The sequence below is a fragment of the Macaca mulatta genome, chromosome 6 (genome assembly GCF_049350105.2).
Source record: "Macaca mulatta isolate MMU2019108-1 chromosome 6, T2T-MMU8v2.0, whole genome shotgun sequence".
Classification (NCBI taxonomy): Eukaryota; Metazoa; Chordata; class Mammalia; order Primates; family Cercopithecidae; genus Macaca; species Macaca mulatta.
The window spans coordinates 189,026,222-189,052,600 of record NC_133411.1 but is presented as its reverse complement, the minus strand read 5'-3'; the positions used below and the strand labels follow the sequence as shown (position 1 = coordinate 189,052,600).

Here is a 26,379-nt window from a genome sequence, read left to right as displayed (position 1 = left end):
GTAGCTGGGATTAAAGGTACACACCACCACACTCAGCTAATTTTTCTATTTTTGGTAGAGATGGAGTTTCACCATGTTGGCCAGGCTGGTCTTGAACTCCTGACGTCGTGATCCACCCACCTCAGCCTCCCAAAGTGCTGGGATTACAGCCATGAGCACCACCCCAGTGATGGTTTTAACCCTTTATAGTAGCTAAAAAGAGAGAAGTATCAGCTCTGCCAGTTTCTTTTTGCTAGGGTTTTTAAAAAAGGCATTTGTCCGTTTGATGAGGGACAATTTAGTAAAAAGTGGATCATTTCGTCTGTAAATCCTGTAACTGAGTAGTATATGGCTAGTATACTGTTGGCAGTATTATCTGAAAACAAATGGATGAATGAGAGAGTCACTACCATCCCTTGTGCATTTCAGAAATCTCTTTCTTTATTCAGGACAACTGGTATACCACATGAGACAGACAGACAGACACACACACACACACTCACACACAAGTCATCTGACATTCAGGTTGAGAAAAGCAGCCAGTGTTAATCCTTAATTAAATGCCAGTAAAACTTAACTTACTTCTGGCCAGGCATGGTGGCTCAGAGTGAGACTCCTTCTTAAAGAAAAGAAAAACAAAAAACCAAAAAACAACACTTCTTTTTTGGTTGTTTGCTTTTTTTTTTTGAGACAGAACCTCACTCTGTTGCCCAGGCTGGAGTGCAGTGGCTCGATCTCAGGGCCTGGCTAATTTTTGTATTTTTAGTGGAGATGGGTTTTCACCATGTTGGCCAGGTTGGTCTCAAACTCCTGGCCTCATGAGATCTGCCCACCTCGGCCACCCAAAGTGCTGGGATTACAGGTGTGAGCCACTGCTCCTGACCAAAATTTATTTCTTATTACCGGTAACCAGCAGAGTAATTTTTATAAAGCTCAAGTATATTTAGGAACGCCCATAGATAAAAGATCAATAAAACAAAAATTTAAAAAGTCAATTGTAGTTCTATATGCCGGTAACAAACAGTTAGAAAATAAAAATTTCACAATACCATTTAAAGTAGTGTTGGCACTGAAAACTGCAAAGCACTGTTGCAAGAAATTAAAGATGTAAATAAACAGACTTTTCATGTTCATAGGTCCAAAGACTTGTTTTGTTAAGATACCTTTGCCCTTCCAAATTGACCTACACATTCAGACCGTCCTATGAAAATACTAGAAATTCGTATGGAAGTAAAAGGGACTCACAGTAGTCAAAACAGTCTTGAAAATAAATAATGAAGGGAATTCGCATTTCTCAGTTTGAAAACTTACCACAAGGCAGTGTGGTACTGGTAGAGACATGGTAGATGGGTGAAGTAGAGCTGAGAACCAGAAAGAAACCCTTTTGTCACTTGAGTTTTGACAAGGGCGCCCGGACAGTTCAGACGGAAAGAGTAGTCTTTTCAGTAAAGGGTACGGGGACAGCTGGATATCGGAGAAGTTAAAGGAATGTGCATTGTCTGAAAAGTTAAGTGGCCATCTGCATCCGTCCCTGGCGAGGAGGGTGACATGCCAGGGGCTGGAAGGAATTCTTTGCATTTGGTGATATAATGCAAAGTGACTAGAAATTTGGAAGAAAGCAACTGTGTCCTTTTTTAAGTTTGCAAATCCTAGGACAAAGAAAGCTGGGTCATTACAAATCATCTCAAGAAGGAATATGAGTGATTAATTGAAGAAACCAGCATGGATGCGTAAGATATAAACAGCTGTTCTACTGAGATGAAGTAAAAATAGGTAACAGAAAAACCTATTCTAAGAATGTATTTGCTGGCTGGGCGCGATAACTCACCCCTGTAATCCCGGCACTTTGGGAGGCCGAGGAGGGCGGATCACGAGGTCAAGAGATGGAGACCATCCTGGCCAACATGATGAAACCCTGTCTGTACTAAAAATACAAAAATTAGCTGGGTGTGGTGTTGCGCGCCTGTAGTCCCAGCTACTCGGGAGGCTGAGGCAGGAGAATCGCTTAAACCTGGGAGGCAGAGATTGCAGTGAGCCGAGATCGTGCCACGGCACTCCAGCCTGGCAACAGAGTGAGACTCCGTCTCAAAAAAAAAAAAAAAAAAAAGAATGTAGTTGGTTTTTTACAATCTCTGCACTCATTTTCAGTGTCGTGTAGCCGCGCTTGTTGCAGTTCTCAGGTTATTCTCTGTGGTAGAGAAAGCAAAAGCAAAAAAAGTCTTGAGAAATGTTTCCATCCATCATTTCTTTGGCCCTGGGCAGTAGACCTATTTCTTTTCAACTTTTCTTGCTCTGAATATACTTTAAAAATAAATAAATAAAATTTTTGTGAGAAGCAGCTTTGCTTGTTCCTGTCATTACTGGCAACCTTCAACTTTCTGGGCTTTTTAAAGAAAAGTTGTGTAAGCCTCTAGCATCATCTTGTGTTTGCCTTTTCAGGTTTTGTTGAGTCCCCCTCAAAGCTTAATTTGTCTTGTGTGTTCTTGCTGCTTTCTTCGTGTAACGTGTCATTTTCTTTCTCATCGAGATGATTTGTTACTCAGCTTTGTTTGCCCAGGATTTTGTAAACTCTAAAATGATACGTTGCTTTCTTCCAAGTGACTTGTCACTTCTGTTCGGGGCCTGCATTGGGCTTGGGCATCTGTTCACGGGATCATACCTGGCCACTGTCCTGTGGGAGGCGAAGTGGATGGAAGCTGAGGGGTGAGATCTCGTCCGCAGCTCTGTAGGTGGTTGGAATACCTGTCGGTGCCGTATCCTGTCTGCCAGTTTTGTGATCTGTTAAAAACTTTTATCTTTACTCCATTTGGCCAGTTGATCTCAGCATGCTATCGCATCGAAGTCTTATTTTCCTTGCTGCCTCTCAGAGGTGTTCTTGAGTGCTTCTGTTTACTTGGGATTCCTTGAAGGACATGTTATCTTGACATAAAATACTTTTTTTCCCTCTGAATAATAGTAGCTTTCCATCATTATAGGCCAATCTTTTTTTTTTTTTTTTTTTTTTTTTTGAGACGGAGTCTTGCTCTGTCACCCAGGCTGGAGTGCAGTGGCCAGATCTCAGCTCACTCTAAGCTCCGCCTCCCGGGTTCATGCCATTCTCCTGCCTCAGCCTCCCGAGTAGCTGGGACTACAGGCGCCCGCCACCACGCCCGGCTAGTTTTTTTTTTTTGTATTTTTTAGTAGAGACGGGGTTTCACCATGTTAGCCAGGATGGTCTCGATCTCCTGACCTCGTGATCCACCCGTCTCGGCCTCCCAAAGTGCTGGGATTACAGGCTTGAGCCACCGCGCCCGGCCTATAGGCCAATCTTAAGACCCGCCTCAACAAGTCTCACTGATTATTTTCTATATTTAAGGTAAACGTTAAGATTTTTTCTTATTACTCATATTTATTGGTTTATGGATGTCTCAGATTATGAACACTTCAAACCTCATTTTCTCATGCGAGTAATCTCTTTCAGTCTTTTTTTTTTTTTCTATAATCCTCCATAGGGACTGATTTTATGATTTCCCTCATGTTCCCTTCCTCCCGCCCTCCTCACCAATTTAACTTGAAGTCCTTTGGTCGCTGGTTAGTCAACCTCTGGACAGATGGCTTCTTCCCTGTTAGTGTGAGCTGCGTGACTCCTGACCTGTCATAACATTTTAAATTATGGTCCAGGTAGCCCAGTCTTTGTCGTTACTGTTATTGCATCAGAGTCATTAGTACTGGAAATACCAGAAGAAAGAAGTGATGAGATAAAACAAGCTTGCTGGCCGGGCGCGGTGGCTCAAGCCTGTAATCCCAGCACTTTGGGAGGCCGAGACGGGCGGATCACGAGGTCAGGAGATCGAGACCATACTGGCTAACCCGGTGAAACCCCGTCTCTACTAAAAAATACAAAAAACTAGCCGGGCGAGTGGCGGGCGCCTGTAGTCCCAGCTACTCGGGAGGCTGAGGCAGGAGAATGGCGTGAACCCGGGAGGCGGAGCTTGCAGTGAGCTGAGATCCGGCCACTGCACTCCAGCCTGGGCGGCAGAGCGAGACTCCGTCTCAAAAAAAAAAAAAAAAAAAAACAAGCTTGCTCCCACATTCTTTTCTGCCCAAGAGTTAATAATGCCTTCAGGCGCTGCCCTGGGTCACGGGTGGTATCCTTGTGTCCCTGTGTGTGGCAGTAGCAGTGGGAAGTTGAGTCTCCATATGGCCACTTGGTTTCCAACAGGAATTGTAGTCCTTTGTGTTTCAGTAGATGATGCCGTTAGCCAGAACTCTACACTGGAAAGAGATCACATGTGAGAGGAAGCTAATAAGTTTGGAGTGCTCGGTATTCATGGAGAAATGTCTAGCAGGCAGGTGAATATTAAACAGAAAAGCTCAAGAGAGAGATTTCGATTTCGATTATGATGTACACATAGTTGGTAGTCGAAGGCAGGGGAGTGGAGGATACTGCCCACTGAGAAAAGAGGGCCTAGGACAGACCCCGGCGAGGGTCTAGCAGTGGAAAATGATGAAGAATAGTTAGAGAGGTGGGAGGAAGATGTGATGGATAGGAGCCAAGAGAACAGAGAGCTTCAGGAAGAGTTGTACTCAGTACTGTAATTCCTTTGTGGAGCGAAGAGTGATGTGGATAAATAATTAACACTTATATTGCACTGTGACTCCAACTTTGTATGCGGACTGAGCTCTAATTTTCAGTTATTTAGATCTGTATCATCTCTCTTGCATGAAGTATCTGTTGCATCATTTGTAATAGAAATTATTATTATTATTGAAGTTGACTTTTCATGTGAAGTGATTTGTATTAGCCGTCATTTAAACTTATCCTTAAGATGCTTTTTATTATGTCATGGAGAACATCCAGCAGATATATTTACGTTCTAAGGATGTAAAAAAATAATGAAAATCCATTTGAGATGTACAGTAACTGAGTTCAGCGGACACACGATGATGGACGGCTGCTGACAAGTGCGCTTGCTGGCAGTTCCGCTGTTGGAACGTTCCTGCGCATTGACTGCGGCGTCCAGCATTTAGGTGTCCAGAAGACGTTTTGCTGCCACCTTCTTAAAAATCCTGTACAAAAAGGTGATAATTTATTGTAAGAATTTGTTTCTTTAGGATATAACTGAAGAATTACAAATTGTCACTTAGGAGAAACACAAGAAACACATTTAGTTTACTTTTTAAAAACACTAGAATTGGCCAGGTTTGGTGGCTCACGCCTGTAATCCCAGCACTTTGGGAGGTCGAGGTGGGCAGATTGTTTGAGTTCAGGAGTTTGAGACCAACTTGGGCAACACAGTGAGACCCCATGTTGGGGTAAATGCAAAAATTAGCCAGGCATGGTGGTGCATGCCTGTAGTCCCAGCTACCCAGGATGCTGAGGTGGGAGGATTACTTGAGCCCAGGAAGTTGAGCGGTGAGCTCTGACTGTGCCACTGCACTCCACCCTGGGCGACAGAGTGAGACCCTGTCTCAAAAAAAAAAAAAAAAAAAAAAAAAAAGACAGTGGAATAACAGCCCTGAAGTGCTGAGAGAAAATTAACAGTGTAGAATTTTTTACTTGATTAACCTGTCACTCAAGAATGAGAACAAAAGAAAGATGTTTTCAGATGTAAAAATACAAGTTTACCTAACAGATCCTCATTGAAAGAATTTCTAAAGGATGTAGAATAAGGAGGAGGGAAATGGAACACAGAAAGAAAAAGTGAGCTGTGAGAAGGACTGTGATGGTGAATTCTGTGTGTCACCTTGACTGGGCCGCAGGTGCCCACATACTTGGTCAGACAGTATCCTGAGAGAATTCTTAGGTTTCGGTCAGGGTTACCGTTTGAATGTGTAGACTGGATGAAGCAGATTGCTCTCTGGAATGTGGGTGGGCCTTATCCATGCCATTGATGGCCTGAGTAGAACAAAAAAGGGACCTTCCCTGGAGTAAAAGAGGATTCCTCCTGCCTGGCTGCCTGACTGGAACCTTTGGCTCTTCTGGGTGCTGAGCCTGCTGGTCTTTGGCCTGGAACTGCATCCGCTCTGCTCAGGCTCCAGCCTGCCAGCTCACCCTGCAGACCCTGGGATTTGTCTGTCTCCGTAACTGCCTGAGCCAGTTCCTTAGAATAAATTCTTTTGTATCTACATATCCATATAAAGAAATAACTAGATAAAGCTAGAGATAGGGACAGTGGCCCCGCCCACGACTTGATTTTGGACTTCTGGCCTTCAGAATTGTGGGAGAATACATTTCTGTTGTTTAAGCCACCATGTTTGTAGTACTTTGTTCTGGCAGCCCTAGGAAACTAATATTTAAGAGCCTTGAGGTATTCAGGAGAATAGAGGTACTGATTAATTGTAGACCTTTTATCAGGTATGCATGTTAACATTTTAAGGGTAGCCACTAAAAAAATAGAACTTGAATATATAGATGAGGAAAAGGGGGAAGTGAAATGTGGTCCATATATTCAAAGGCAGAAAGGAGAGGGAAAAAAGTATAAAGAAGCTTAGAAAAAGAGAATAAATAAGAACACAATAAAATAATAGAGATGAATCCAAATATATCATATACATATGCAAATAGACTAAGCCTGGCAGTTGAGACTCCTTTTGCAGTCTGATTTAACCTGTGGGCTGCTTCTCAGAACAGTGTTAAGTGCAGGAGTAAATAGGATTAAAGAAAATCAAGTATACTGAAACACTGTATCAAAGTATTTAAAATACTTAACATATTTGTGACATGGTAATACTTGTGTAGTTAACATTAGAAACAGGAATCAGTGGTGGGCCTAATCCTTTATCAGTATTTTGCAGTATTTGCAATAACCGTAATGTGGTTGCCGCCGGTTACAGAGTTGCAGATGGTTTGTTATCTATGTTTATAAATAAAGAAAATGCTAGCTTTCAGTTAGATTTTAGCAGAAATAAAGATGATTTCCCCTCATCCGAATGTGGCTCACTCCTGAATTCTGTCCCCGGAGCCTTGTCAAGAACGCTTGCTCTAGCTGCTGCTCTTCAAATGGGCATCCTCTCCCGAAGAGCTCGCATTTCCCTCGAGGAGGGAAGGAGGCCGAGGGCTGGTACCTTAGCCGCCTCCCTGTGTCAAAGCACTTGGAAACCAAAGAAGCTTTCTTCTTAGGTTTTGGCCTTTTTGGTGGGTTTGAATTGCCAAGTATGGATTCTGATGAATTAAGAGCCACTCTATAGAGTCACCTTGGGGTTTGAAGTGAGCTGTTAATTGCCTGCCAGCCTCTGCTCATTTAAAACAGAAAACAGAAACCTTATGTAATTCAGGCGTCTGCCGTCACTTCCATGCAGCCACATGCTCTAAGTGACACCTGTTTGAGCCCCAGAAGGGGGTGTGGGGCACAGAGGGATAAATGACCTAGGGTGAGCTGCACAGAAGTAAAGAGCTTAAATTACATACCTGGAGGGTTGGCTTTTTCTGTCTCCCACTGGATATGAACAGGGAGCTGTGTGTCTCCAGTTACTGCTGGCAGTCATCTTATAGTAAAGAGGGGACTCTTAGGCTGAAACTGAAGCTACGGATGGCAAAGGGAAGAGATGAAAAGGAACCAGATCCTGGAGACATTGCTGAGGTGCTGAATTCTTCAACCCAAAATATGGCCCTGTTCTGAAACAGGATAAATTCCCTCTTCCCCACATTTTTGAGATAGCATCTTTCTCTGTCTGCTTCCCAGGGTGGAGTGCAGTGGTGCCATCACAGCTCACTGCAGCTTTGAACTCCAGGGCTCAAGTGATTCTCCCACCTCAGCCTCCCTCCCAAAGTGCTGGGATTACAGGCATGAGCCACCGCACCTGGCCTCATTGTTTTTAATCAATCTAAGTCATTGATTTTGTTACATGGAACACTGGTTCTTCCTATGTGAGTCAAGCAGAAATTGCCTAGATTCGGAGGTTAATCCTGTAGCCTTTGATGCAATATAATCCTATCACCTAGAAGCAGGGCAGAGCAACCAGGAAACAGATAAATTAGATAGAGTGATTTGCCATAAACTGGACTACAAACAAAGACTCCCTTCCATACCCCTTCCATGTAAACCAGTTGAAACCTTGAAGAACTCCTTTTAACTCATCAAGTCAAGGCCAGAGTTTTTGCTTGGAATGGAAGGGAATGAATTCCCTTCTGTGTGTGTAATTTTCCACTTTCCTCTCCTGATTCTTAGCATGCTGTCGACCTGATTTAGCTGTGTCTATTAGAAACTGGGTTCATATAAGTAAAAATGAAAAATAATTTCTCAAAAGAGGGCTGTTCAGCATGAGATGTTAGTAAACATCGTTGTTCCAATAAAAATTAAAAAAAGTGTGCTGTTGACATGGTGAAAACAAGCCCTGGGAAGTCCTGGGCCCACATCACGGGAGGCAGAATACTCGGGACCATCAATATTGCAGGTTCGAGTGGAGGAAGAAGAGGCAGTAAAGACCCAAAGGATGACTGTGGTAGTGCAGGAGGAAAGCCTGGAGGAAGTGGGACCCGGGAGTGGAGAGAGGAGAGTGCTGGGCTGGGGCAGGCCAGTTTGGAGGACAGAGAGTGGCCTGAGATTTATTTTGTTTTATTTATTTATTTTTTGAGACAGTCTCACTCTGTCGCCCAGGCTGGAGTACAGTGGTGCAATCTTGGCTTACTGCAACCTCTGCCTCCCAGGTTCAAGTAATTCTCCTGCCTCAGCCTCCCAAGTAGCTGTGATTACAGGCCCACACACCATCCCAGGCTACATTTTTTATTTTTAATAGAGACAGGGTTTCACCATGTTTGTCAGGCTGGTCTTGAACTCCCAACCTCAGGTGATCTGCCTGCCTTGGCCTCCCAAAGTGCTGGGATTACAGGCGTGAGCCACCGCACTCGGCCAGAAGAAAACATTTTCAATAAGACTAAACACCCAATGAAGCTAAGTAATAAAAAGAAATGTTAGGTTTAAATGAAGGTGTAGAAACAGTAAGGTAATAAGTTATATCCATGGAAGTGGAAGAGAATGAAAGCTCGACCCAAGTCCAGTAGCTGCCATTAAAAATAAAATTAAGAAATTGATAACAGAAGTGATGAATTGTGTTTTTTTCTTTGAAACATAAAATCAGAATTTGACAGAAGGAAAATAAGGAAAGATAGGGTAGAAGCAGGAAATTTAAAGAATAAAGAAGTTATAATCTAATTCAGGAGCAGGAAAGCAACCAGACCATAGCTGACAATGGAGAAATCTAAATCTGGGGTAACTAATTAGTCTCATTTTTATTTTTACCTCTTTTGTAGGAAGCAACTGATAGAACATTACCGTAGGTCAGGATATTACCACATGAAACAGCTCTTTGCCACAAACTTTTTTTAAATGTCAGTTTTGGCTTAATTTCCCTGTCACTTTTCCCCTTTTCCTTCATCAAACGTGTTAAACATCTATGTGCCAGACATGTTCACAGGAGATGCTAGACCTCACATTCCGGAAGGAAAGCCTCAGAAGTAAACAGCCAGTTACTAATACAGTTGATAAATGCCAAGATGGATGTAACCTGAGGGTGCCATGGCAACTTGAAAAAAGCACCCAACTCCGTCTTAGGAGGCTGGGAGGGCATTCTGGAGAAGACGTTTTGACAGAATCCTGAGGCTCGGAAGGTGGCGAGCAAGAGAGTTGGGACTGGCGTTTCAGGGGGATGAAGCGAGACACACAGGCTCTGAGAGGGAGAGGCACATCTTTGCCACTGTGCTGTGCGGCCGCCTGTTCTCACCATCACTGCAGAAAAATACTGTCCTAGGCTCTCACTTCTGCCCCTGCAGCAGACTGACAATTCTCAGGGGTAGGAAGGAAACCATTAGCCTACACCGTAGCATGGTGAGTGCTTTTTACGTGGCATGTTTACATTTCTTTTTTTTTTTTTTTGAGACGGAGTCTGGCTCTGTTGCCCAGGCTGGAGTGCAGTGGCCGGATCTCAGCTCACTGCAAGCCCCGCCTCCCGGGTTCACGCCATTCTCCTGCCTCAGCCTCCCGAGTAGCTGGGAGTACAGGTGCCCGCCACCTCGCCCGGCTAGTTTTTTTTTTGTATTTTAGTAGAGACGGGGTTTCACCGTGTTAGCCAGGATGGTCTCGATCTCCTGAACTCGTGATCCGCCCATCTCGGCCTCCCCAAGTGCTGGGATTACAGGCTTGAGCCACCGCGCCCAGCCCTACATTTCTAAGAAATGAGATTTTACTAAATCAAATGAATCAAAGTGGAGGAGAGTTTCAGACTGGTGGGGTGTGGAAGAGATGTTTCGTTCCTACAGCCCTTTAAATATTTACATATTATTCCTACCTGAATATTCTTCCCCTTCTCTCATTACAAATGAGATATTTTCCGAACTTGATCTTCTTGAATTTGTATAGTGTTCTAGGTTCTGTTACATATCATCTTACTTAGTTTTACAAGAGTTCAAGAGAAGAGTTTAGTGTTTGTTCTGTGTTTTTATGCTGGCAACTTCTGTACCCGCCTCCCTTCCTGCCTGGGCAAGTTTCAGGGGTTCCATGTGGGCTCCAGCTCACACTGAATCTTGACCATCGTCCTGCCCTCCTCCCTCCTTCAGTCTCTAAACGCACTCCGTGTTGGCACCCTCTAATGTCAGCTTCTGTGCCGGTGCCAATTATGATGCCTCAGTAAATGTGGACGCTCTTTTTTTTCTTTTTTTTTTTGAAACGGAGTCTAGCGCTATCACCCAGGCTGGAGTGCAGTGGCGCAATCTTGGCTCATTGCAACCTCCGCCTCCCAGGTTCAAGCGATTCTCCTGCCTCAACCTCCCAAGTAGCTGGGATTACAGGCACACGCCACCATGCCTGGCTAATTTTTGTATTTTGGGTAGAGATGGGGTTTCACTGTGTTGGCCAGGCTGGTCTTGAACTTCTGACCCCATGATCCGCCCACCTTGGCCTCCCAAAGTACTGGGATTACAGGCGTGAGCCACTGCGCCCGGCCATGTGGAGGTGCTTTAGGAGTCAAGAGCAAGGCATTTGCCCCATTTTCTCTCTCTTTGGTACTTAGCATGTTGCTAAGCACATAAATTACTATTCATTTAGGTGAGGAGCCCGTAATTGTTTGGTTCCTGTCAAAAGGTAAATAAGTCTCATTACTTTTAATATTTTTGGACTCAGCAGGAAAAGCCCTAGAGGAAAAAAAAATTTAAGTTCTATAGTAAAATATTTTGTATTTCCTATCTTGAAATTTTTATCAAAACCTCTAGTAAGTTTTTTCTGGCTATATAATTAATAAATGCAAATAATTCAGAGATAGTTTCCTCTTATAAAATTTGGCAGGTAAGAAAAATGGAAGTACAGTAATTCTGAATTGGAACAGAATTGCTATTGACAAATGTTAAAGGCTCATAGTTATATAGATACTTTATACCATAATATGTCTTCACTTAATAAATTTCTCAAGTGTAAACAACTGGTATTAAATTTTGGAATAATACTACTTAATCGTAGTCATCAGTCTTCTTGGAAAGTTGTTATAGAGCTGTTGTTTTCATTATTTATAGTTTCTTAATTACAGGAGGGAATAACTGGGTAGAATGAGTATACTACAGTATTAAGTTCCTGTTTATGAAAACCTCTTACTTTCTTCTGAATAATAAATACCACTTTTTTGAACAGAAACCTCCTATCTTATTCTTGCTTATTTTGTATTGTACTACCAATATAAATGTTTTCGGAGACCTTTTATGGATGATGATTAGATGAATTTTGGGAAACAGGAAGTTTATTTTGCTTATACAGGCCATTGTTGGATTTTTTGATCATGCAGTTGTTCATAGAATGTGGTCTCAGTGGGCAGGATTCCTTCAGGAGAGTTTTAAAGCCCCCTGCAGTATGTTTGATAACTTTTGCTCTGTGGTTGCACCCCTTGCTGTGTCTTTTCATGCTTAGAACGTTATGAATATTACTGAACTGCTGTCATCTGAGTGGACTGCGACACTGTCAGAAGGAAAGAGGTAAAGAAGATGAGCCTTGGGATCTGTGAGTGGTGGTTACTAAGAGCGGAGGAGTGTGGGGTGCTGCTGAGCTTGGGGAAGCCCACATATTTCGGCACAGAAACTCCCAAGGGCACCAAACTGGATCACCAAGACAACATAGGATGAATGTCAGTGAAACAAACAAAAGGAAAGAGGTTTTTTTTAAGCATTAAGAATGAAGGAATTATTACTGTTTTTAGAGATAGAGTCTTATTCTGTCACCCAGGCTGGAGTGCAGCGGCATGATCATAGTTCACTGTAATCTTGAACTCCTGGGCTCAAGCGATCCTCCCATCTCAGCCTCCTGAGTAGCTGGAACTACCATGCCTGGCTAATTTTTTTTATTTTTTATTTTGTGTAGAGATGAAGGTCTTACTATGTGCCCAGGCTAGTTTTGAACTCCTGGCCTCGAGTGGTCTTCCCACCTTGGCCTCCCAAAGTGTTGAGATTACAGGCGTGAGCCACCATGCCTAGCCAGAAAGAATTACTGTTGGCTTTTTCACATGTAAAACTCTGAGATAATATCTCAATCTTTATAAGTAAGTAAAAATTAAAGATGGGACAATTTCAGTAACCTGTGATGGTTACACAGCTAGTAAGCAGTTGATCTAGAACCTGGAGCACAGGTCTTGCTGATTCCATAACTATGTTGTTTCCTCTTTACTACGTTGTACATGTATGCGAGACCACAGGGAAGAAGAGATTAGTCACAGACAAATGATTGTTACACAGAAGGCAAGGGAACACATCACTTTACATATTCTCTATTTTGCATTTTCTTCCAGGGTTTGTGCAGCAGCGTGTTTTGAAAAATAACAAAACACCTAAAACCAGTTCTTTGGTTATTCCCTGTTTGGATACAGTATTAGACATTTTTCTAAGACAGGAGATTATCATAACAGGTTGCCGAGCTGCTTTTATTTTAAACAGCATAATTATCGATGAAACAGATAGTGCTGAAAGTAAACAATCTGTTTCAGGATTTTAAAGTTTTACAGTACATCGACTGTGTCTTTCAATTGCTCCTAAAATTGTGACATAGGCTTCTATCCCCCTATTTAATTTGGTTGAGGAAGGGTTAAAGTTTCAGAGTGCAGAAACCTTTTAAGGAACAGGGTAGGTAATGGTTGTATACAATATCAATCATGAAAAATTGTGAAAACATTCGTCTTCCATTTCATGTAATGCGAGACCTCTGGTAGCAAATATGCTCTTATTGCAGTCTCTCACCACAATTAATTATAAGAAAATCTGGAGAAAGATATTTAAGTGGGAATGATAGATGTAATAGTTCTCTGCAGTTAGTGACATCTTTACGTTTTACAATTTAAGTAGTGTAAGCATTTAGTTTCTTTTGCTAAGCTTGTGCTTCCAGGTGTGTGGAAAGCCAACATTTTCCCTCTGGTGTCATCTCTTTATCTACTACAATTAATACTTAATGTTTCTATGATTTTTTTTGAGACAGGGTCTTATTCTGTCACCCAGGCTGGAGTTCAGTGGTGCGATCATGGCTCAAGCAATCTTTCCCACTCAGCTTCCCCAGTAGCTGCGAATTCAGATGCGTCCCACCACACCTAGCTAATTTTTTGTATTTTTTGTTTCACTTTGTTGCCCAGGCTGGTCTCAAACTCCTGGGCTCAAGCAGTCTACCTGCCTCAGACTCCCAAAGTGCTGGGATTAACACGCCTGAGCCACCACATCTTGCCATGTTTTTATGATTTATTTACTTCTGATATCACCCTTTTAGATCTATGTGCTGTGTTCACTTTCCTCGCTTCCTTCCTGGCACACAGAGGACCGACAGGGCTGACTCAGGGCACAGGGCTGGCACCCTCCGCCACTGTGTGCCAGCAGTCTTCAGACACTACCTTTGGTGACTTCTCTTCCCTCCTGGACTGCCCTCTTTCTCGTTTGAACCTGTTATAAATGTGGGAGTGGGAGTGGGAAGAGCAGCCGGGGGCTTCTTAAGATTTGCAGAGGATGTCAGAACCATGATGGCCATATGTGCAGAGTAAAAAATTGAGGAGCTTACTCTGACAGATTTAAATGTACTTATGAGTATTTTAAATAAACTACCCCAAAAAATCCAGAACAGTGGCCATGTGATTTGTAGAACCAACATTCTTAGTGTCTTCTTGTAACCTGTTAAACAGATGGATACAGTAAGTGTATCTTGATAGGGAGTTGTGGGGTGACTTTTGCTAATATAAATTAGAGGAATAATACATTTATTCTACTTAGATGTTATTTTAACTACTTCACCTTTCAAATATAAGCCAAAACCAAACTTGTAAATTTTCCTTAGACATTGACGAAGAACTTTGTTCAAACATGGTTGAATTTCAACAGGATCGCTTAGTAACTGAACCAAGGATTACGTTGGCTTCCTCATTAGCCCCCAGTCCAGTCTCCTGCTTTCTCACAGTGGGGGTAGTGGTGGTGGGGTGTGTGTGGAGTGGTGGGGTGTGTGTGGAGAGGGCTAGCACCTGAACACGAGTGAATAAAAGTCGGGGTTACATCAGTCACCTGGGTTTCTCATCTGTGTTGGCCTTTTCTTCCTCCTCCCTTTACTGCCCTGTACTGGATATTATCAGTCTTTTTATTTTTTAACAGTCTGTAAAGTTAAGAAATTTTCATTGTTTTAATGTGCATTATATTGCAGTTCATTGGAGCATCTCTCCCTGTAGATACTGATTCATTGCATTGTTTGTGGATGTGTTCATAGCTCCGCTGGCTACAAGCTGCTTGACGTGCTTTAGCTCTGTGTGGTATTCAGAAAGCAGCTGACGCTTTGATAAAGACTTGGTCAGTTTTATTTATCTTTCATGTGTATATTTCTTTTTCTTTTCAGTTGCTGATCATCTGGGCTGTGATCCACAAACCCGGTTCTTTGTCCCTCCTAATATCAAACAGTGGATTGCCTTGCTGCAGAGGGGAAACTGCACATTTAAAGAGAAAATATCACGGGCTGCTTTCCACAATGCAGTTGCTGTAGTCATCTACAATAATAAATCCAAAGAGGAGCCGGTTACCATGACTCACCCAGGTAAACAAAGCATGGGGGCTGTTGGTTTTGTTTTTCTTCTTAGAAATCATTGCTTTATAGGTAACCGTTCTGCCTCTGCTGAAGCCATGTAATTTCCAACATAATCCTATTAGTATTGCCATTTGTTCGTTGGGATACATGTTTTTCCCCCATAGTTGAATTTCTTCTTCTTCATAAGTAATGATCACAGCAGTCCGTACAACTTGGACTTATTAAATCACTGGCTGTGATTAAATCCTTAGTTGTTTTGCGTTTCTACATTTTGCTTACTAACTTCGACAAATAATGTATTTGATTTGGAATCATTCACCCAGGTTATGTCATGGATTCTCAAGGATTACCTGTCTGGGAAGGATTCTGTTTTCATCAGGATGAATGTTGAAACTGACTTAGTAATTCATATAATTTCAGTAGTAACAATGCTTCTTTATTTCTTCTGGAAGCAGTCAGGGTATTTCTAATTGTTTAATAACAATAGTTGCAGTTTATTGAGCACTTACTATATAAATGCCAGGCGCTGTGTGATGAGTTTTTTAAATATGTTTTTTAGACAGTTCTTACAATAACCATGCGTGATGTAGGTTCTCTCTCATCTTACAGACTAGGAAGGGGACTGAAAGAGGTAAGGGCCAACAGAAGAGGGCTCACACCCCAGTTTTGTTGATGTTCCGTTAGTTTCACCACTCTGTCTCCTTAAGTTGAAATCTAGATAAAATTTAGTTTTGCATTCATGAGAATTTTAGAGTTTGACTTATTTAAAGAACTAACTTTTCATCGTGTAGTTTTTACATAATGACTTTTAGCAAGTTTCTTGCAAAGACTTGCCCACCCTAACTGAGAGTCATTGGTACTTCCCTGCACATCTTGATAGAATGGTGCAGGTGGATTTAAACTTTAGTGCCCTCTGACTTGTTGTCTTCCTTTCAAACTAAGCCTTTTAGAAGTAAGATTACTTTGGGAGGCTAAGGTGGGCGGATCACTTGAGGTCAGGAGTTTGAGACCACCCTGGTCAACGTGCTGAAACCCCTGTCTTTACTAAAAATTTAAAAATTAGCTGGGCATGGTGGAGGGCACCTGTAATCCCAGCTGCTGAGGCTGAGACAGGAGAATCGCTTGAGCCTGGGAGGTGGAGGTTGCAGTGAGCCGAGATCACGCTGCGTCACTCCAGCCTGGGTGACAGAGCAAGACTCCATCTCAAAAAAAAAAAAAAGAAAGAAAAGAAGATAAGTAAGGTGTATTTTTTCCAATCGCAAAAGTAACACATGCTTATTGTACAAAAACTGAAACTAAAGAAAAACACAAAGAATGAAATAAAATGTGTGATTTTTCACTATCGAGAGATCACTGGGGTCGTGTAACTTTTAATTTATTCAGGGAAACCAAAAGAAAATTAAGGAGCAGTTTAGTTTAGCTGGACATCTGTGTGGAAACGCGGGGCTCAGGGGGGTAGTTTTTCTGCCGGGTTTCAGAGCAGGTGCCGGTTTGGTTTCCTCAGTTGTCTCAGAGGGAAGAAAAACTGTTTAAAAATTTGGGCCTAATGTAACTTATCTTCATTCCATGCTGATTTCTTCTTTACTTAAAACACGAAGAAAAATGAATAGGGAGAAATTCAGCTGAGCAAAATGAATTTTTCTTTCTTATTAATGTTGTTTTACTTACACAGAACCACAGAGAAGTAGCTAAAATGAGAGTCTTTTAATAAAAGTATGAGAAGATCTGGGAATTATAAGAGGGAATTGAAATCTTAAAAAAAATTTAAATTACTTGTATTTAAAAAGGACGGGAAGCCTGTATCAATGCAGCATTTCCCATCCGTGTTCCTTGAAATGTTAGTTTGTTTAGATATGTTCCTAGAGGACTCATGGGGGCACAAAGTTTCAGAAAATCCTTGAAACGTAGTCCACATCTAGGGGCTCCTAGTGCTTATTAACATTTCTGGGTCTCTGAGAAGTCTTAAAGAACCTGTTTTGGCTGGTCGTGGTGGCTCACACCTGTAATCCAAGAACTTTGGGAAATACTAGGTTAATCAAAGTAAAACATAAAACAGGCTTTTTTTTTTTTTTTTTTTTTGAGACAAGGTCTAATCCTGTTGCCCAGGATGCAGTGCAGTGGTACGATCACTGCTCCCTGAGCCTGGGGAAGACAAGGTAGGAGGGTTGCTTGAGCCCAGGAGTTCAAGACCAGCCTGGGCAACATAGGGAGACCCCATCTCTACAAAAAATACAAAAATTAGCCGGGTGTAATGGTGCATGCCTGTAGTCCCAGCTACTTGGGAGGCTTAGGTGAGAGGATTTCCTGAACCTGGGGAAGTTGAGACTGCAGTGAGCCGTGATCATACCACTGCACTGCATCCTGGCGACAGAGTTAGAACCTGTCTCAAAAACAAACACAAAACTAAACAAAAAACCTGTTTTATTTTGATTAATGTAGTGTTTCCCAAACCTATTTGACCATGTAACTCTTGTTATCACAGACGTGTGTTTAACAGCACCAATTAAAGAAATGCAGGGGTATAGTTTGAGGATATATTCTTAGGAAACGGAAACTTTGTAAGGCAAACAGTGGAGGTGTACATAAGAGCAATAGGAAACGGCCTTAGGTTGTGATTAGGTTCATAGACAGTTAGAAAAAGTAATGTGGGAAACTAAACTGGGTAAATTGGTACGACACTTTGGAGAGAAATTTGGCATTGTCCGGTGTAGTTAAAAGAATCTGCACACTGTGATCAGTAATTCCACCCCTAGAGACACACTCTACTTTTCAAGCTTTAAAACTTTAATGTGCATCTCGGAATCTTGTTAAAATGCAAGTTCTGATTCAATAAGTCTGGAATATGGCCCAACAGCCTGTATTATTAACAAGTTTCTAGGTGACACTAATGTTGCTGGTCTACAGATCTTGCTTTGAGAAAGAAGGCGGTAAAGAAAGGAAACCTAGGTTTTAGTCCCAAATTTTCCACTGAAATGCTCTGTGACACAGGCTATGTTGCCTCCTGGGTGGGGGTTGGAGTATAGAGGCCTTCTATAAGGCCCCTTGTGACTCTCAATCTAGACTCTGTGGAAGGCCATGGATCCCTGTGGTGGACACAACCGCCGTTTCCCCGTCTCTCACATTTCACCTCCAACCATGTGGGAGCCAATGGGTAGATGTCATATATTTACACAAGCACCGATAGCCTCTCTATCCTTCTTTACACCCTGTTACTCTTGCACTTGTGCACGGACAACGTGTATGAGAGTATTACAGCATTGTAACAGCAGGTTATTGAAAACACCTGTGTCTGTCATAGGAGCCTGGGTTAATTGTGGCATGTTTATGCAGCAGTTAACTGTCAATGAATTAAAGCTACATGTATTACGTAAGTCTCCCAAACACAGTAAGTTATAGAAGAATATTTAGAGTGAGATATCATTTGAATAAAATTAAAATGCAAAACATTTTAATTAAGTAATTTATTTATTTATTTATTTATTTATTTTTTTTTTTTTTGAGACGGAGTCTTGCTCTGTCACCCAGGCTGGAGTGCAGTGGCCGGATCTCAGCTCACTGCAAGCTCTGCCTCCTGGGTTTACGCCATTCTCCTGCCTCAGCCTCCCGAGTAGCTGGGACTACAGGCGCCCGCCACCTCGCCCGGCTAGTTTTTTTGTATTTTTTAGTAGAGACGGGGTTTCACCATGTTAGCCGGGATCGTCTCTCGATCTCCTGGCCTCGTGATCCGCCCGTCTCGGCCTCCCAAAGTGCTGGGATTACAGGCTTGAGCCACCGCGCCCGGCCGTAATTTAAGAGCATGTATATAGGTATAAACTAAGAAAAACATACATAAGATTAATAAATACAAAATTTAGAATAATGGTTGTCTCTGGAGAGGGAAGAAAGGAAATAGGATCAGAGAGAAGTAAATGTATCTATAATGTTTTATTTATTAAGCTGAGTGTGTGGGTAGACAGATGTTTATTATATTCTTTGTAATTTTTGCTTATTTGAAATATTTCAAAATAATCATTAGAGAAAAACTTTGTAAAATATTTATAAGGTAGCATTAAAAATAATAGAGAAGTAGGGGTAAAGACCAAGTGAAGAGACCAGCAGATCCTCTTCCAAAAAAGCACCTAAAAAACTGGACAGAATTGACAAAGCAGCCATTTCAGTGTTTTGGATGTCAATGAAGGGACAATAATCTGAGACACATTTATGCTTTGGAAAACTTCTAGACCTCAGGTAAGAGCAATGGAAATTTGTGGTTTAGCAGGGTGCTGCTTCCCAAATGCCCCAGGCTGTGCTGTATGGAGTTTCTGCCAGTGTGGAGCAGGCTGCAAGGACTGGCAGTTTCTGTCTGCAGTGGTGGGTGACACCAGTGTCCAGTGTCACTGTCTGTGGAAGTGACTTCACAGAGGCAGGCTACCACAGGAGAGCCAGTGACTGGGCAGTTCCTAGGAAACCAGTCTTATTAAAAAGGAGGAGGAAAAAGAACATAGAACAAGAAGAAACTGAGTGGACACGTCGTGGTTGCACATCGCAGTGAAAATAGATTTCATGTGTTTAACCCAGCCTGTCACTAAACAAAAGTGAACAAGCAGACAAGGCAGCACCACCAACTTTAAGGGGGAAAATATCAGAATCCAGAGTTGCTACAATATATTGTCTAAAACGTTCACTTTTCAACAGTTTATAAGACGTGCAAAATATAGAGATGTCTGACTCATATTCAGGAAAACAAAAGTCTATAGAAACTGCCTGTGAGTGTTCCCAGATAGTGGATTTAGCAGAGAAAAGCTTCAAAGCAATTAATTTAAATATGTTCAAAGACCAAAGGAAACTGTATTTAAAGAAATAAAGTATGACAATAATGAATGGCAGCAATGAGACAACAGATAGAGATTCTCAGTAAAGAACATAAAAATTATATAAAAGAGCTGAGCCAGACAGACATTCTGGGATTGGAGAGTACGGTTTTGGAAATGGAGAATTCACTGGAGGCCTTCAACAGCAGATTCGAAATAGCAGAGGGAAGAATCCATTGAAGGAAAATGAACAGAGCCTCAGATGCCTGTGGGACACTATCAGGCACACCAACATATATCAGAGACCCAGGATATACAAAGCAAAAACTGACATAGTGGGAAGGAGAAACAGACATTTCAACCATTATAGTTGGAGATTTTAATACCCTACTCTTAGTAATTGATAGAATAGCTAGATAGAAAATTAGTAGGCATATAGAAAACTTGACCAACACTATTAACCAACTTGACCTAGCCAACATATGTAGTACATTCTACGTACTAACTAGAGTACACATTGATTTCAAGCACACGTGGAACGTTCTCTAGGAGAGACCATATGGTTGGCTATAAAACAAGTCTGAATATATTTTCAAAGCCTGAAACTGTACAAAGTACATTCTTCAACCACAACTAAAGAAGAAAATCTGGGAAATTCCCAAGTATTTGAAATTAAGCAACACACATCTAAATAACACATGGGTCCAATAAAAATATCAAAAGGAAAATTTAAAAACATTTGGAACCAAATGAAAATGAAAACACATCAGCATTTGTAGGATGCTAGGAAAGCAGTTCTTAGATGAAAGTTAATAGCTTTAAATACCTAAATAGCTTTAAATACCTGTCAGTAAACAAAGATCTAGAATCATTAAACTAAGTTTTGCCTTCAGAAACTATAAAAAGAGGAACAAACCAAACCCCAAACCAGTAGAACAAAGGAGTTAATAAAGATTAAAGGAGAAATAAGTGAGACAGAAAAGTCGTAGAGAAAGTCAATGAAACCCAAAAGTTGGTTCTTTGGAACTATCAATAAAATTGACAAACCTTTAGGTAGACTGACCAACAATAAAAAAGAAGGCAGTTTACCAAAACCACAACTAAAAAAGGACATCACTATTGACTCTACAGAAACCGAAAGGATTATAAACGAATATTGTGAACAACTTTATGGTAACTATAACTATGTCTGGGGTCCCCATGACCATCCACAGGTTCAGTGACTCACTAGGAGGACTCACAGGACTCACCACATAGTCACACTCACAGTGAGTCACTTTTATTAGGTAATGGTGGAAATCCTCCCCAAATCCATGTTCCCAGATGCCACCCAAGGGCCAACATTGTTAGCAGGCCTTTTGAAGGATAGTAGTTCAAACCTGCTATGTTTACTTTTTTCTCTATACTGACAAATTAGACACCTTGAATAAAATGAGCAAATTCCTAAAAATATACACGTTGTCAAAATTGACTCAAGAAAAAATAGCAAATCTGAGTAGACCTATAATAGGTAAGAAATCTTGACCGGGCACGGCGGCTCACGCCTGGAATCCCAGCACTGTGGGAAGCCGAGGTGGGTGGATCACGAGGTCGGGAGATCGAGACCATCCTGGCTAACATGGTGAAACCCCATCTCTACTAAAAATACAAAAAATTAGCCAAGCGAGGTGGCAGGCACCTGTAGTCCCAGCCACTTGGTAGGCTGAGGGAGGAGAATGGCGTGAACCCAGGAGGCGGAGCTTGCAGTGAGCTGAGATCGCACCACTGCACTCCAGCCTGGTCTCAAAAAAAAAAAAAAAAAAAAAAAAGAAATTGAATTGGGGATTAAATCTCTTCCCGTGAAATTCACTGGTTTAGTCTGTCAAATATTTAAAGAAAAAATAATTCTAATCCATCACAAACTTTCAGAAAATAGAGAACATTTCTCAACTTACTCTGTGGAGCCGGTTTTTACCTTCGTATCAAAGCCAAACAAAGATATCCATGAAAACTATATGCCAATATCCCTTATGAATGTAGGCACAAAAATTAAAGTTATTAACAAATAGAATCTAGTAACATATAAAATGGATTAGATTCATTACCCCAGAAGTGGGATATATAGTTTTGTTTTGTTTTTTTACATCTGAAAAATCAATAGAATAAATGAAAAAGCCAACTAACCATTTTCAGTAGGTGCAGAAAAAGCATTTGACAAAATCTCAGTACCTATCATGATTTAAAAAAAAAAAAGCTTTCAACACATTAGGAAACATCCTCAGCCTGATAAAGGGCGTCTATGAAAAAGTCACAGTTAACAGCATATTTGATGGTGAATGACTAACTGCTTTCTCCCTAAAATCAGGAACAAGCCAAGGATGTCCACTCTCATTCCTTGATTTCGACATTATACTTACTCAGCATTTTTCTTGTGGTTTTAGCCATTGTAAACAGGGAAGAAAAAACTAAAAGTCATCCAGTTTGGAAAGGCAGAAATAAAATTCATTATTCACAGGTTATGTATGTAGAAAATCAGATAGAATTTATTAAAAAGCCACTAGATCTAATAAACAAGTCTAGAAAGAATGTAGAATACAAAGTCATTATACAAAAACCAATTGTATTTCTGTCTCTCTCTTTTTTTGTTTGAAGGCAGAGTCTCACTCTGTCGCCCAGGCTGGAGTGCAGTGGCGCAATCTTGGCTCACAGCAGCCTCTGCCTCCTGGGTTCAAGTGAAGTGATTCTCCTGCCTCAGCCTCCTAAGTAGCTGGGATTATAGGCACGCACCACCATGGTTTCACCATGTTGGCTGGGCTGCTCTCGAACTCCTGACCTCAAGTGACCTGCCCACCTCAGCTTTCCAAAGTGTTGGGATTACAGGTGTGAGCCACTGGGTCTGCCCAAAAGCCACTGTATTTGTATATGCTAGCTATGAACATTCCAAAAGTGAAATTAAGAAGAGTTCATTCTCGATAGCCTGAGAACAAAAACTTGTTAAAAAGAAATATAAGAATTGCACATTGAACCTACAAACATTACTGAGAGAGATTCAAGAAAATCTCAGCCAACTGTGGTAGCACATACCTGTAATCCCAACACTTTGTGAGGCCAAGGCGGGAGGATTTCTTGAGCCCAGGAGTTTAAAACCAGCCTGGGCAACATAGGGGGACCCTGTCTCTACAAAAAAATAAAAAATAAATAGTGGTATGCACCTGTGGTCCCAGCTACTTGGGAGGCTGAGGTGGGAGGATCATTTGAGCCCAGAAGGCAGAGGTTGTGGTGAGCCCAGATGATGCCACTGCACTCTCGCCTGGGCAACAGAGCGAGACCCTGTCTCAAAAAAAAAAAAAAGAAAAGAAAAGAAATCTGGATAAATGGAGAGACCTTTCCTATCCTTTGATTCCATTGTTCAATGTTGTCAAGGTGGCAGTTATCTTAAAATTGATATATAAATTCCTTGTGGTACGTACCTATGCAAATCATAGCATGTGTTTTGTAGAAATTGGTAAGCTGATCCTAAAATTATGTGGAAATGCAAAGTGCCTAGAATAGCCAAAGCATTTTGGAAAAAGAACAGCATTAGAGGACTTACACTACTCCGTTCCACAACTTTAGTAACCAAGGCACTGTGGCAGTGGTAGAAGGATACGCATATAGATCAATGGATCCCAATTGAGAATCTAGAAATAAATATATTTATGGTCAGTTCATTTTCAACCAAAGTGCCACGATCATTCAGTGAGGGAAGAACAGTTGTTCAAGCACTAGTGCTGAAACAATTGTTATCCACGTGCAAATTTAAAAAAAGAAGCCAGGCCTGGTGGCTTGTGCCTATAATGACAGCACTTTGGGAGGCTAAAGTGGGAAAATCGCTTGAGCCCAGGAGGTTGAGGCTGCAGTGAGCCAGGATCGCACCACTGCACTATAATCTGGGCCACAGAGCAAGATCGTTTCAAGGAAGGAAGGGAGGGAGCAAGGGAGGGAGGGAGGGATTTGGACTACATAAAAATGACTTCACTTGGATATTAGACAAAATGTAAGAGGTAAAACTGTAAACTTTTAGATGGTAGTCTGTGATTTTGAACAAGAAGTTCTTGCCTATGACTCCAAAAACACTGTGTATAAAAAATTAGATTTTATCAAAATTTGAAACCTTTGTCATTCAAAAGAAACCATTAAAACAATGAAAAGATAAGCCACAAACAAAATATTTTTGAATCATACATCTGATATAGGACTTGCATCCAGACTATATAAAGAACTCTTATAAATCAATAAGATAAACAACCTAGTTTTACAGTGGGCAAAGGGTTTAATAATTAGACGTTGTATTGATCATTAGACAAATGCAGTCAAAACAACAGTGCAACCGAAACAATACTGTTTCACATCCTCTAGAATAATTATCATTAAAAAGTCATACAGTACCAAGTTTTGTGGAGGATGTGGATAAGCTAGAATCCTTATGTGTTGCAAGCAGAAATGTGAAATGGTACAACCAGTTTGGAAAATAGTTTGGCAATTTATTTAAAAGTTAAACATAAAAATACCAAATGACCCAGCAGCCCGCTCCCAGATATCCGAGAGGAACGAAGACAATGACGTGTCCACGCAGAGACTTAGTCCACGCAGAGACTTACACACAAATGCTCGTAGCAACATTGCTTATTATGGCCAGAAAAGCAGAGACAATGCAGGTGTTCATCAACTGGTGAATAAATAAACAAGTTATATGTCCATAAAATTGAATATAGTTCAGCAACTGCAGTTGGCCCTTGATCAATGAGAAGGTTAGGGAGGGACATCTACCCACACACAGTCAAAGAGCTGCGTGTAACTTCTGCCTCCCGCAAAATTTACCTTTTTTTTGGAAATGGAGCCTCAACTCTGTCGCCCAGGCTGGTGTGCCATGGCGCAACCTTGGCTCATTGCAACCTCTATCTCCTGGGTTCAAGCGATTCTCCTGCCCCAGCTTCCCGAGTAGCTGGGATTACGGGCCCGTGCCACCATGCCCCGCTAATTTTTGTATTTTCAGTAGAGATGGGGTTTTGCCATATTGGCCAGGCTGATCTCAAACCCCTGACCTCAGGTGATCCACCTACCTCGGCCTCCCAAAGTGCTAGGAGTACAGGCGTGCGCCACCATGCCCAACCCCAAATTTAATTACTAATAGCCTGCTGTTGACCGGAAGCCTCACTGATAACATAGGCGATTAACACATCTTTTGTTTGTTACATATGTTATGTGCTGTTATTTAAGAAAACGTTTTTAAGGAAATCCTAAGGAAGAGAAAATATGTTTACTCCTTATTAAGTGGAAGTTGGTCACATCCCCATAGTGGTTTTCATCCTTATCTTCTTCCCATTGAGTAGGCTTGGGGGATAGGAGGAAGAGGATGGTGGTCTTGTTATTTCAGGGATGGCCAAGAAGGAAGACAATTTGCCCGTAAGTGGATCTGCACAGTTCACGCTGGTGATGTTCTCAGCTGTAATTGGAATTAACTCCTGACACATGGATAAAGCTCAAAAGCATTAGCTAAATGAAAGAAGCCAGACACAAAACGCTACTATTGTATGATTCCATGTATATGAAATGTCTAAGAAAGTCAAACATTCAGAGACAGAAATCACATTAGTGGCTGTGTAGGGTAGAGGTGAGCATGAAGATTAATTGCAGTGAGCATGAGAGAGCTGGCATGTTGGCAGGCATCAGTAATCCCAGCTACGTCGGAGACTGAGGCAAGAGGCTCCCTTGACCCCACGAGTTCGGTGGGCAACTACAGCAAAACCCCCATCTTTAAAAACGAAAGTAAAACACCAAAAAGGGAACGTGTATTTTTAAAAAGGGCGGGAGTGAATTTCCTGGGCGGTGATGGAAATGACCCAACACTGGATGTGGTGATGGTTGCACATCCCTATCATTTTACTCATTGCACACTTAGAAAGATGAGTCTTGTAGGGTGTAAATTATACCTCATTAAAGCTAGTTTTTAAAAGTATAATGCAAACTAAAGTTCAAAAGCAACACATGTATAAGATCTTAAACTGAAACAGGTTTCAGTTGCATGTCCTCAAGTATTCTGACTTGGAGGGACAAAGCAAGTATTCATGAGGTGATCTTTTGTTACTTTTATTCATATTTTAAGTATTCAAGATAGAAATTAAAAGACTAGATAATGATAGAATGGTATTAAAAAGTGGACAGTGGCTGGGCATGGTGGCTCACGCCTGTAATCCCCATACTTCAGGAGGCGGAGGCAGGCGGATCACTTGAGGTCAGGAGTTCAAGACCAGCCTCGTCAACATGATGAAACCCCATCTCTACCAAAAATACAAAAATTAGCTGGGCATGGTGGTACATGCCTATAGTCCCAGCTACTTGGGAGGCTGAGGCAGGAGAATCCTTGAACCCAGGAGGCGGAAGTTTCTGTGAGCTGAGATTGTGCTGCTGCACTCTAACCTGGGCAACAAAACAAGACCTTGTCTCAAAAAAAAAAAAAAAAGGCGGTGGATAGTGGCCAGGCATGGTGGCTCACACCTGTAATCTCAGCACTTTAGGAGGCTTAAGCGGGTATAGCTTGTGTCCAGGAGTTCTAGATCAACCTGTTCTAGACATTATAAAACCCTGTCTCTACTAAA

At 41.6% G+C, this 26,379-nt stretch overlaps 1 protein-coding gene across 11 annotated transcripts in view; it reads left to right on the top strand.

Moving 5' to 3' along the window:
- RNF130 (ring finger protein 130) overlaps window positions 1-26,379 on the top strand; it is a 111,946-nt gene that overhangs the window by 16,443 nt on the left and 69,124 nt on the right. For all 11 annotated transcript variants that reach the window (XM_028850016.2, XM_028850015.2, XM_077937531.1 and 8 more), the window contains exon 2: window positions 14,787-14,981. In XM_028850016.2, the coding sequence (XP_028705849.1) occupies window positions 14,787-14,981 (195 nt within the window). The remainder of the gene's footprint in view (window positions 1-14,786; window positions 14,982-26,379) is intronic.